Genomic DNA, 13261 nt, shown 5'->3' with positions numbered 1-13261 from the left:
TTGCCTTGTTGATGAATCATACCTATCATTTGATAAAATGAAATAAATATCTACTCTTTAAAAATAACTATCTATATTTTCCATTATTCAATTTAAATGAGTCAAGTTTTCACATACATATTCTTTGAGTAAGAAAAGTTTATTGGGTCATAAAATGACGCGATCTCGTTAATGAACATGTTTTACACGGAGCAAACACGGTGATAAAATTGCCTGACTCATAATTTGAAGGGGATTTCTTTATCTTTGAGTCACATAAATTGTTTTGATCTAGGGATTAGTGTCAATAATCTAATTATGGCTTTACTCAGTGCTCAACACATTTGTATATCATTCATATATATGATATTTGTATGAATTTGGCTTTTCTTTCCATCTCTCAGCCTCAAGAAAAATGGCCTATGGTATTTATTCCTTATTAACTTCTCTTCATGTGGTAAGGGAAGTGCATCCCTGGAGGCTTTAGCCACTACAACATTAAAATTGATATTTTACCAAAAAACCTTTTTACGTTCTTAGCAGTTGTTGCATTTACATATGATAAAACACGTATGAGTGAACAAATTTAATACTTTTTTAGCAATCAATTTTTTACCTGGGAACTCATAATCTAAATATTACAAAGAATATTAACGTTTGTTTTTTTTACTGTAGAACAAATATTTTTAATAAATTATAATCATCAAACAAGAATAAGCCATAACTATAGATAGCTGTATAAAATAAGACATATACGCGTGTGAGATTTGTTTCTAGTTGGCACTCTGAAGAGTGTTTATTTTTATTTTCTGAAGCTGTAATATTTATTACAGCTTCTTGAGTAGAGAACCCCTAAATATAAAGCAATCATTAATGCCTGTGTTTATGAATGATGGGGAATAACAATCAGGATTTTTTGAAGAGTCATACCTAGGTGCAAGGTTAATAGAAATACAAGGTTATACCACTGGGCTTTCCCGACTAATGTTTGAAATACACCACGCTTTTTAAGGTTGACGTCATAAAGTATAACTGTTATCAAGAGTGTCCATTAATCGCCTTCCTTGACTGCTACTGATAGAGTACCGCTAGTATACTTTGTGACATCAAAATCTTGCCTAGCATCAAATAGAAAATTCTAGCAATCCCGATTACATGATGGTCTAACATTGTTTTTCTATTAACCTTGCCTAGGTGTCAATTCTTGTTGGAGGAAGAGTAGAGTTGAGGAGGGCCATCGTAGTTATTAAGTCTATATGACTTAGCTTTATACGGAGTCGGATTTTTGTTTATTGCATTCGTTTCATAAGTTCTACTAGCAGATTTAATTAAACGTAATGAGAGCTAAGATCCTTTCCTCCCATGCATTCTTTGAATGGTTAGGATTACCAAATTAGTTAATGTTTTTTTTTTATTCTTACTTACCGGTGGATCATATTTTTAACAAATCTATATATAAATTGAACCCTGTTCTTACCATTTAAGCATAACACGTGTTGGTGTATTTATAAGTCTCTTGAACATTGAAAAATATGAAAACTCCACTGGGAGTTGACAAAAAAGCTTTGGATATGATAATGAGTACTATGAATGGAAGAATAGTTTCATACGAACATTATTATATCATCAATACACTGTGTCAGTACGTCCAGTTACATACATAGTCATCATAAATATGAATAATCATTTAGACTTTGATGAATGGAACCTTTAACAATCGTCTTATTAATAGTTCTTACAATTAGTACGTTACAGGGTAGTATGTAGTATTTATTATAACTACAGCCTTTTTCAAGCAGAGGCTCCTCTTAAAGGGGAGGAGTAAAGCACAGATATGCAAAATGGAAGGAAGCAATATGTTTCGCACACTCCAAACTCGACTACTTCGTTTCCCCCTCATTTTTTTTATTAAAAAGTCATAGTATTTTATTACATATATTTTTCTGTCATTCAATTAGTCTTGATTTTATCTCGAAAAAAGTAGTTTAACAAGTGGAAAGTGCATCAAAATTGTATTACAAAATAAAGTGACTACAAAGACTGGACTTTTCAATAACTGCCCGTGTATGTGTGTTTCAATACATAGATCAAAATTATTTTTCCACTTGACTGATTGTACAATGCGTACATACAGTTCTTTGTAGTGTAACTGTTTGCAAATATTGATGTGTATTTCCATTCGTGCCGGTGGATTATTTCTTCATAAAATTGATATGAATTATTAAGTGATATTGAGTAAAAAGCACATAAAGAAACAGAGCAAGGCCTTTCAGTCAGTCTTCATATCTCCAAGATAAGGAATGAAACATTTTTTCGAGAGGAAATAAAAGAGACCCTTTACTCAGTTCATAATGTTATCTTCAACTGTTGTCAAAACTTCTAGATCCTCCAAGACTTCCTATGAAGGAGATCGTGTCAAGATAGAGGAAACTGTCATTAAAGAATATGCTGATGTAATATGCCATACAATTTAATATTATCTCCTTATTAATCACATGTGTTGATGTATTTGTAATTTACCTGTTTCAAATATGGTTAATTGAGTATGAGAGATTTAACATTCATTTGTTTTATAGGGTCGAATAGAAAAGGAAACGACAACCAAATATAATGATAGCTTGAAGGGAGACGGCATAAATGGCTCACTGAATCGTAGTAGTCCATGGAGGCGAAACTTGGTGTTGGAGTCTCCGTCAAGTAATGGAAGAAACTCCTCATCACATAACTCTATTTCTTCAACGAGCAAAAACAATCGTCAATTCGCGAAACAAGCATTGGATACACATAATAAATATAGAAGAAATCACAATGTCCCTCTCTTGGAGCTGAGTGAAGAGGTAAATATTATCAAATAAAAATTATGGTCTATTATATATTGTATGCATTTTGCAAATAGTTAAATAAATATGCGAAAGAATGGGCAGATCATCTTGCAAAAACAGATTCATTCATGCATAGACCAGACGGACCCTATGGGGAAAATTTATTTTTAGCCTATGGAACAGGGAATACGGATTGTGATGGTGCAGAGCCTGTTGATAGTTGGTACTCTGAGGGATCTATCTATCAATATGGGCAGTCCTCAGGGAGCTCCGGAACAGGTAACTGACACATATTTATTCCTAAATTATATAATTATGTAACGTGTATGCATATCGTAGGGCATTTTACTCAAATCGTGTGGAAAGGAAGCAAAAAGCTTGGGATGGCCAAGTCCAAATCTATCTCCGGTAAAACCATAATTGTTGCAAATTACGACCCTCCTGGAAACTTTATTGGGGACTATGCATCAAATGTTTTGAGACCAAATGTTTAATTTATTTTATTTATATTGAATATTCTATGTACATAATAAAATAACTTAATTTAAAATATAGAGATATAAAGATGATACCTAGTCATTTACTCCCTCAAAATCGTGTCTGAAAGATTAATAGTTTAAAAAAAGTATTTCCTCCTTAGTTAAAGAATGACAACAAGTAAAGAATTGGAGGAAGGATTACTATGAATGAGCTATTACTGAGTATTGTGGACCCTTGCAACTATCAAAAACTCTTATCGTCGCAATAGTGAGGATTAAGATCAATGTTCCTACCATGAGTTAATCTAATTGCCCCATGTAGAAGCAACGTTCTGGAATAAGATGAGGTCCTGACAAAACGCCTCAATCTGCCCAGTAATTGCTCGTTGGGAATGTAACTTTTTTGGCAAAGCAATGTAGCCTCCTTACCTTCCAGACTTGAACCAATAGGAGTATGCACCTTGGTCACATATCCATTCCAAAGCCTGTAGACAACGTCACAATAATATCAACGCTATGAAACCGACTGTAAACCGTCAAAGTTGGGCCATGAACAGCGGGTATATTATCTGCGTGTGCAGTTCTTTAGAACCCGGTTAGATATCTTTATTGGGCCAGAGAAGGCGTTTTATAAAAAACTTATTAGCTGTCATTTAAAAAACAGTTTTAATATATTGAAAAGTTATAAGTGGATATAAAGTTATACTGTAACTGTATATATTTTTTCCCTAGCTCCGAGTATGTTAGTAGATACATTTATACATTAAAGAAAAAAAACAGTGTACGAGAGTGGTCTGAAAAGTTCCTCACCTATCAAAGATAAAAGACATTTTATTTTTGAACATTTTTTCCTTGAAGCTCTACACACTTTTCCTAGGTATGGTCCCATGTCTATAACCCGTCTAAATATATAGTACTCGGCGTGTTTCTCTTCAAAATAATTATTAACATTACAATTTTTGTCTTGTGCTCAATTACTCCGAGTTGAATTGACTTTGATGCGTCAAATTTTAACACAACAAGCCTTTATATGGCTACTATTGTTTGAATATATTTAAAGGTCAAACTTTTAAATAGCAAATATTTAATACTTGATTTGGTCCATTTTTACGAAAACACTCACATCAACTTACTCAAATGACTCTTACAAAACGCGTCCAAAAAGGGCTGAAACTTTGGTGAGTAATTGTCAACAGATGCTTAAATAAAAAAATGTGACAAGCTTCTATTTACAAGTGTTGCCATTTTCATGTTGAGATGGGGAACTTTTCACAGAACCCTTGTGTATATTGGTAATGTATATAGAATATACATTCATATCCATAAAACATATTTACAGATAACAATCAAATAAAAACTATTCGTGATCCATTATATTTGTTTGTTTTGGCCTCGTATATGATTGTTATAACCAATTAAGGGGACTTCCAAACGCCCTTTGTTTTAAATAGATACTTCTGTTTTACTCCATTCAAAAAAATATGACTATAACGAGGTGAAAAAGAAAATTTGTAGTGCATTAACATAAAAACAGTCTCGAACAAAAACCTAAAAAAAGTAGAGAATTCCGTTTTCGAATACTTTATATAATTACAGCCAATTATTTCATAGACATATTTTAATCACCTATAGACATTATATGGGATAATTTAATATAAAGTTTAGCTAATAACACTATCCAACAAAATCACACTTTTTTTATGCACAAGAACAGCATATGCTCAACCTAATACAATTTGATCCCCTGATTCCAAATATGGCCTTATTTTTTATCTCATAGCCTCGTCGTCTTCAGGAAAAGGCCATACATTTTTTGTTATTTTTAAGGTTCGAAGTTTTTTTAAGCCCTCGGTGTTGAAGATAGGGATAAATTATGTTAATATACTTTAAAACTGAATGTTAAAAAAATTCTAAAATCATTTTTAAAATGACGGCATCATATTGTTAATTCGAGTAATCTTTGTTTAAAGTGGAAAATTGGTGCTTTTTGTTCAAAGGCTCATAGCTTGAAGACGAATAGGTTCAAAAAGCTTAAAAGTATTGCATTTGAAGTCCATAAGTATTCGTATGCCCCAGCTAGAAGAGACAGAAACAAAGAGAGAGAAGAAGAAATGATATAGAAACAAAGAGAGAGAAGAAGAAATGATATAGAAACAAAGAGAGAGAAGAAGAAATGATATAGAAACTAAAGAGAGAGAAGAAGAAATGATATAGAAACAAAGAGAGAGAAGAAGAAATGATATAGAAACAACGAGAGAGAAGAAGAAATGATATAGAAACAAAGAGAGAGAAAAAGAAGAAGGAGAAAAAGTTAAGATATATTATACACTTTGTATAACATGAAGCCTCAAGTCTCAAGTCTATAAATAAATTATTTTAAGCTTGATGGACACAAGAGGTATCGTTGCATACCCGTAGTGAGTAAGGGATTCTAAAAAAAACAGAAATTCAAGGTAGTCCTTGGAGCAAATCATTTTTCTTTTTTTCTCTCTTTTCTTCTTCTCTGTCTTTGTTTCTATCTCTTGTAGCTGGGGCATATGAATACTTATGGACTTTTATGATGAGATCAATTCCAAAATGAGTTTTTTCCTTGAAATACTGTTGTCATCTTATCTTAAATTGACAACGATATAAAGTGTTTTTGGAGAGGCTCTTTTTCTAAAAATTAAAGTTCATACTTTTAGCTCTGAAATGCAATACTTTTAAGCAAGATTAACCAGATAGCTCCTCATTTTATATTAAATTGATATATTTTTGATGGTTTGGAGCCCTTTTACTGAGGGACCAGACGACAATGCACTTCCTTACAAGTACACCAGAACTATAAGAGCCAAGGAGCCATTGCCCTACACCTTCTGCAGAATTTTGTAGCTTTTGCTATAAATGCCCAAATTTTAGGATAAAAAATTACTTATAGAGATCATTCGAATAAATTTCATACCTAAAAATTTTAACCCAAAAATAATAAATTTTTATCTCCTCTAAGGGGATGTTATTTTTCCGTTCCAGCATGATTAAAAAAAAATTATATCGAAATATAAAAATCGTACTCACAGAAATGCCCTCCCAAATAAAAGAATTCCCTCGGACGCCACAGAGGACTATCCCATTATATGATTTCATTCTTCAAATTGTCATTGTTACCATATTGATTTTCAATTTTTTTAATATTCTCAAAATGCTGCAGATTTTCATCCCAACGAATAAATTGTGTACGAATAACTTTATATAATATAATACCATGAGGAACCTCACCAAGATGGCCAAGGATTTCAACATGTGTGGAACAAGAATGAGAGATGACATTGGGATGTATCCCTACAAATTGAAGAGGCAAAATCAGCTGTAAAGCATGGTCAAGGCTAAAGGACTTAAGAGGTGCTGATGACTGGCACAACTCCCAATATTGTGTTCAGTGATGAGAAGATGGAATAGGCTTTTAACCACCAATATAATCAGATTCTGACCAAAAAATGTAAGCTGGGTGACCATGGAATCAACAGAATGCAGAAGCTATAATTTTTTATGGTTTGGGTGGACGTGACTGAGACAGGGAAGTCCCCCTTGGTGTTCGTGCCGTCTAGTGCGAAAATGAACACCAAGGAGTACATCAGCACCATCCTGGAGGAAAATCTTGTTCCCTTAGGCAACATCACTTCCAAAATTAGCCATAGATCTTCCAATAGAATGGTTTCCCCTTACATTTGTCCATAGAAGTGTGCCGAGAAGATCAGAAAAGAATAAAACTTCTATGACAAGGTTTTACTGTATTCATGTTCAATCTCATTATAATTAATAATGGTCATAAATAATAAATCTAAAGCCCATTTGCAATAACAACACAAAGAAGTAAAGTAAAAATAACACTTGATAAGAGATGATTAATAAATAAAGTATTTTTTATTACATATATATCTAGGTTAGAGCTTTCAAATATGTTAACAAAGAATGTAATATACCATATGGTGTCCTAGATATTTTGAGAGAATATGCTTTAGTCATGGGTTATCAAACATTCAAAATAATTGAAAAGGAATCCCCTCCTTTCTTAATACAAAAATTATGAAAATTTTCATTTTCATACTAGAAAATGTAATATTTGAAATTTAACTTATTTTGTTCTATTTTTTTTCCAAAAAATAAAATATTTCAAATTTTCTATACAAATTTATATTTAAAATTAAATTTAATTTTTGTGCACAACAGTAGATTTATGATATTTTCTTTCACAAAAATTTAATATTCAAAATTTTTTTCAGAAAAATTTAAATGTTGAAATTTTTTTCCAAAAATTTTAATTTTAGTAAATAGCTGTGATGTTTTGAAATGTACACTCAACAATATTAATTTTTTGGATAGCAATAGATTTTTGAAAAAAAAAAAAATATTCTAATTTTTTTTTAAATGTAATAGTTAAAAAATAAATTTTTGAAATTTTTTCACTAAAAGTTTCACAGTTAAAATTTAATTTTTGATTTTTTTTTGCCAAAAAATTTAACTTTTCAAATTTGTTTTCAAAAATTTTTATTTTTTTGCACAGCTGTAAATTTTTTGATATTCTTTTCGAAACATTTTATATTAAATATTTCTCAGAAAATTTTTAATTTTTGTGAATAGCTATTATGTTTTGAAATGTACCCTTAAAAATATTAATTTTTTTGGATACCTATAGATTTTTGAAATTAAAAAAAAATAATATTATAATTTTTTTTTAAATGTAATAGTTAAAAAATACATTTTTGAAATTTTTTTCACTAAACTAAAACTTTCACAGTTAAAATTTAATTTTTGATTTTTTTTTTTTACCAAAAAATTTAACTTTTCAAATTTGTTTTCAAAAATTTTTATTTTTTTGCACAACTGTAAATTTTTGATATTCTTTTCGAAAAATTTCATATTAAATATTTCTCAGAAAATTTTTAATTTTTGTGAATAGCTATTATGTTTTGAAATGTACCCTTAAAAATATTAATTTTTTGGGATACCTATAGATTTTTGAAATTAAAAAAAAAAATAATATTATAATTTTTTTTTAAATGTAATAGTTAAAAAATACATTTTTGAAATTTTTTTACTATAAGTTTAACAGTTGAAATTTAATTTTTGATGTTTTTTTTTATACCAAACATTTTAATTAATGATTTTTTTCATAAAAATCCCAAAAACAAAGCCCCCTTCAAAATATAATCCTTTGCATGCCCTGATATCTCATGGTGTTCTAGATATTTTGCGGGAGCACTGCTTATCAAACTTTAAAAGTAATAAATGGAATAATCTATTTTCTTACTATCTGTGTGGCCTCTATAAATTAATGTAAGTGAATACGAGCACAAACACGCTTTCTTAAAGATAGCCTAAGAAAAATATCTTATTTTTGTTAAAATTTTAAACTAAAACAATTTACTATAAACTATAATAGGTAAATTTCTATTCTATAACCTCCTTGTATACAACATTTTTTGTTACTTCTGTCCATTTGATGTAAATATAATCAAACCTGCGCTTTCTTTTGACACTCTTGAGAATGCAACGAATAATTACCCATGGGAAAATAATGATTTTTGTAAATTTAAAGCAAATTTTCAAATGTTTATGATTAATTTATTCTCATTGCCATTGCTAATTAGCCATGATCCTTCTTCAACTGTAAATATATTGAAGATGCATACTAAGATTAACTTGTTCATCTTCTTCCTAATTACCTTTTGTAATTCGTATTTAATATACGTTCTTTCTTTTTCTGTTACCAAGTGAGACATACATTTCACATACATAATAAATTTAATTACTTTTCAAATTACAGAAATCAATATATCAGTAACACTGATTAGGGGTGTGGGCAGGGAGTGGGCTAGAGGGGCTGAAAAATGAAGGAATTGTTAATTTTGAATTATATTTTTTGAATATTACTGTATTTTTGAATTCTGTTTTCCAAAAAAAATAATTTTTGATTTTTTTTTCAAAAATATCAAAAAACCAAGACCCCCTCCCCCAAATATAATCCTGCGGACGCCCCTGCTGATCCATAAATTCCAATAGTTGAGCTCAAATATGTTAGTCTAGTGATATATGTCTTGAGTTTTTATGACTAAATAATATTTTTTGATTATATGCTAGGTTTTCGAGATGAATTGATTTAATTTTTGTATTCATACATGAACAATTACTAAATTCAAGACTTATTTAGAATACATTTCATTCTCAGACATTCAAACTTTAGTAGGTTGAAATTATATAGTAGCAAAATTGTATTATTGACTTTAACATGATAGATTCCTATTTATGCTTAAATATAAAAGGGAAGATATTTAATTATAATAGAGAATGGGGACCCAAAACTTGCTCTGGCATAGTTAAATTACGAAAAACGTTATTTTTATTGCTTAAAGCAACAGTTATGTAACGCTTTAAGTTGATGAAGTACAGTTATAAGGTCATATAAAAGCTCAAAGGTTACACAATGTCCACTTCTTCTCAATATTTATTTTAGCGTGTGTACTAGGATGTCCAATTTTTGGGTTGACCTGTTAATTTGATCTTCTGGTGAATTTTAATGAAAAAGTAATGTTTATGAAGTTTCAGTCTTCAAAGGGTGTTTTTTTACCTCTACAACCACTTGAAAATGACTTTTTTTAACGATATTTTGTATTTGTAAAGGGATTCAGAAGTTTCAATTTTAAAGTAATGTTGCTGAATTTCAGAAATTTGAATTTTGACATTATGTTGTTGAATTTCAAAAGTTTAATATAAGTTCATTTTCTCAAGGATACATAAAAATAGAATCCTTCTTTTTGATTTTGAATAATAATTTTTTTTTGCCAAAAAAATACTTTGGATACTTTCCTGGTTGAAGTAATCCTGAATCGGAACAGGAAAATGATATTGATGGTATTCGACTCTTTATTAACCTTATTTCAATATTTATTTTCATATTAATAAACGTTAAATATATTAAATAAAAATCTCATTGATTTATTTATAAAGGCAAAATATCCTGGAGGCAAAATGGCTTTAATGCAAATGGGTTTTAAGACAATATATTCTTAGGCAAAATAGTTGAAACCAAAAGTACCTAGCCTCAAAAAGATCAACTTGATAGTCTGCTGGAATAGTCTTAAATTATTAAAGGGATACAATAATGTTCTATAGTACACGGTTCAAAAACGACTTTTTGCTAGATACAATATGTTGCACTAGCATATATTTTCAAGTGTAAAAACAAGTAATATAATGGTGACGTCATCAGGGGTGAGAAAGATTATTTTTTTGAGGGACCTGGGCTTTTGGTTTCTTTGACAGAAAAGTTTTTGTTTTGTTTTATAATGCCAAATTTAACAAATAATTTTATTTGCCTTCAAAAAACGACAGTTGAAAGACCAGGAAGTACATTGACAATTAATGTTTAGACTATTGAAACATCATTACTAATGTTCTTATATCTGACACCACTACCCCCACTCCACTCCATTATATCAGTTCTAGGGAAATGAACACTTTTTGGATTCAGTATTAAATTTGACAGAGGTTGCGTTGTAACCAAAAGTTGCGTCCTTTACAAGTCTTAATATTTATATGCGTATCCATTAATATCTTTCATTATATAGTTACTGTTTAAAAATCTATCATATTTGATTAAATATCTATATTTTGTACTATTCTCATTTATGTGGTTAAAATTTGCAATAAATACTAATTAATTACAATATGGGAGAATAGACAATAAAATTTTTAAAAATTTGAAAATGTAATCGTTATCCATTCATTCAAGGCCTTCCAATGTGATATTTTCATTGATCTAAAAAAGTTTTGATAACATTTTGTAGTCCCAACTTTTTTTAACTTATTTTTTACAGATTAGATCAAGGGATTATTCATTACAGACAAGTTGAATAACGTTGTCACTGACTTGTTTGACAGATATCTTGAATTAAATCAGAAACTGATGTAGAAAACATTTGTTTCCCGTTCAGTTTTTTTAACCTTTATTTAGACAGAAAATAATTTGTAAAAAATTAAAATTATCTACAACTTTCTGGTGAAGATGCAAATATAGTTGAAATCATCTTCGGTTTTAGCGTGAGTGTGGTTATAAATAATTTCACTTATTTATCTACAAAATAAAATGCAATTATACTTTTTTTTTTTTATAATTTTAATAGCCCTTTTTAAGACAAAAATAAATCATTTTCGTCTCAGCATATATGTGTAGTTCAATTCTTTTATGAAAATATATTTAAAGCAGGGCCAAGGAGGAGGGTCCTGTATTCCCCAGCCCTGATTGTTTTGAACCAAATACTTTTTCTTTTCTCAAATCCAATCTCAATTTAATTGCTCTAGACTTGAGGAGGTCATATATAAAATCAAAAGGACGATCTGCTTTAAGTGCAGATATCATTTTTTTGGAACTAGAAACGTTTTGAACCCTAGAACAAATATAATTCCAATTCTTTTCGTCAACTCATTTTCCGATTCATTCGATTCACGCAATCTTTAAATTTCCTTTTAACTTACAAAAATATATTATATGACATTGAGGAGGATTCCAAGTGCCAATAAGTAAGATAAAAGTTTTTATTTATAGAAAAACAAGTCTCAACTCGATTTTTTCCACAAAGTTGAGGATTCTAAATTCCTTCCAAAGTTAATTTTACTTTACTTGTGCATAATATATTAACTTACAAGGTCATACATTACAATTGGAACAAACTTTGACCTGATTCAGACCCTGAACAATTGCGCTTCATGTCGGGATTAACGGACTTTATGCAGTTGCGTGATGTGACACAGCCGTGTCTCTCTAACTCTCCCTGGATATAGATGTACCATGGGTTCAGGTCAGATGAGTTGGAAGGTCAGGTATTATGTACTTATTGTGTAGTTCCCGCGAATTCAGCACAGAATCTTCCTTACTTTCTTATTACTCCTATGAGTAAATCTTCAATGGGGTATGAGCGCTGTTTCATAATATTAGTTTGTAAACAAAGCGACAATTAGGGCGCCATCTTGCAGGAAAATAATGCAACTACCTGAATTATTATATTATTTAGGATAAAATAGAGGTAGGTGTATGTTACTCAAATAGATAGCGCTCTGAAAATGCTTTACATCATGTACAATTTTTTTTTAAACAATTAGCTACAAACTGTCACACTACCTTGTGGTTAATATGTATTGTTTAGTTTATTTATGAAATATTGCTATAATGTAAATATTTGAGGCTGAAGGGCATCCTTGTCTCTATAATTTTACGTTTGTTTTCGACTCCATTAAGGTGCAATTATATAACAAAACAGTAGCGGGTAGAACAATTTTCTTGACAGAAGTATTGTAACATTCATCAAAATTACTGAATGTGAAATAAATGAAAGGGATTATTGAAGTCAATAGCAACTATTGTTCCAAATATTCCTTCTTCTTCAACAGGACTTGAATGTTATAACTTATAAGATATATCCGTTATAATACAAGCTTTAAAGAAGCCATTCTGTTGGATTCCAATTACTTGATTGATAAAAAATCACCATTTGTTGAGATAAAATGCAGGATAGTATTATGTAAGACTAATTTATTATCATAATGGGTATCCAATGTTTAAAATCTGACCCATCGTTCTTCTTAGGAGCATGAACAATTTTTCCTTTTGATATAGACTTGGAGATGTAATAATTGTTCTCCATGGTTTGTCCAATTTTCTGATATAATGGAACTTTTCATCATACAAAAAGGAGAAAAAAACTTTCTCAATGTTGTTGTCCTTAAGGTTTTCAGAAGATCTTTAATTCTTTTGATAGCATCATTATTTTAACCTTTTGTTATTGAACTGGGATTTTCTCTACCCCAATTTTTATATAACTGGTTTAAGTTTGTTTAAAATATATTTTATTGCCGGAACTTTTTGTCATGATAAATTTGATGAATCTGTTTACTTCTAAGTTTTCCTTTTCCTTTTTTCAATTTAAAGTTAATGTATTACTACTAATA

General features: G+C 29.9%; 1 protein-coding gene across 2 annotated transcripts in view; it reads left to right on the top strand.

Annotated features, from left to right (window-relative positions):
* LOC121132424 (Golgi-associated plant pathogenesis-related protein 1) overlaps positions 1 to 3370 on the top strand; it is a 64637-nt gene extending 61267 nt beyond the window's left edge. The window contains exons 1-4 of one of the 2 annotated variants that reach the window (XM_040727812.2): positions 1915 to 2432; positions 2556 to 2816; positions 2876 to 3080; positions 3141 to 3370. In XM_040727812.2, coding sequence (XP_040583746.1) covers positions 2331 to 2432; positions 2556 to 2816; positions 2876 to 3080; positions 3141 to 3295 — 723 coding nt within the window. In that variant the 5' untranslated portion in view covers positions 1915 to 2330 and the 3' untranslated portion in view covers positions 3296 to 3370. Of the gene's footprint in view, positions 1 to 1914; positions 2433 to 2555; positions 2817 to 2875; positions 3081 to 3140 lie in introns of those variants that run through there. The other variant, XM_040727813.2, reaches the window with a different exon arrangement.
* The last annotated feature ends 9891 nt before the right edge of the window (positions 3371 to 13261 follow it).

This window comes from Lepeophtheirus salmonis, chromosome 2 (assembly GCF_016086655.4).
Source record: "Lepeophtheirus salmonis chromosome 2, UVic_Lsal_1.4, whole genome shotgun sequence".
Taxonomy (NCBI): domain Eukaryota; kingdom Metazoa; phylum Arthropoda; class Copepoda; order Siphonostomatoida; family Caligidae; genus Lepeophtheirus; species Lepeophtheirus salmonis.
Note: the sequence above shows the minus strand (reverse complement) of the source record. Positions and strands in the feature narration are given on the sequence as shown.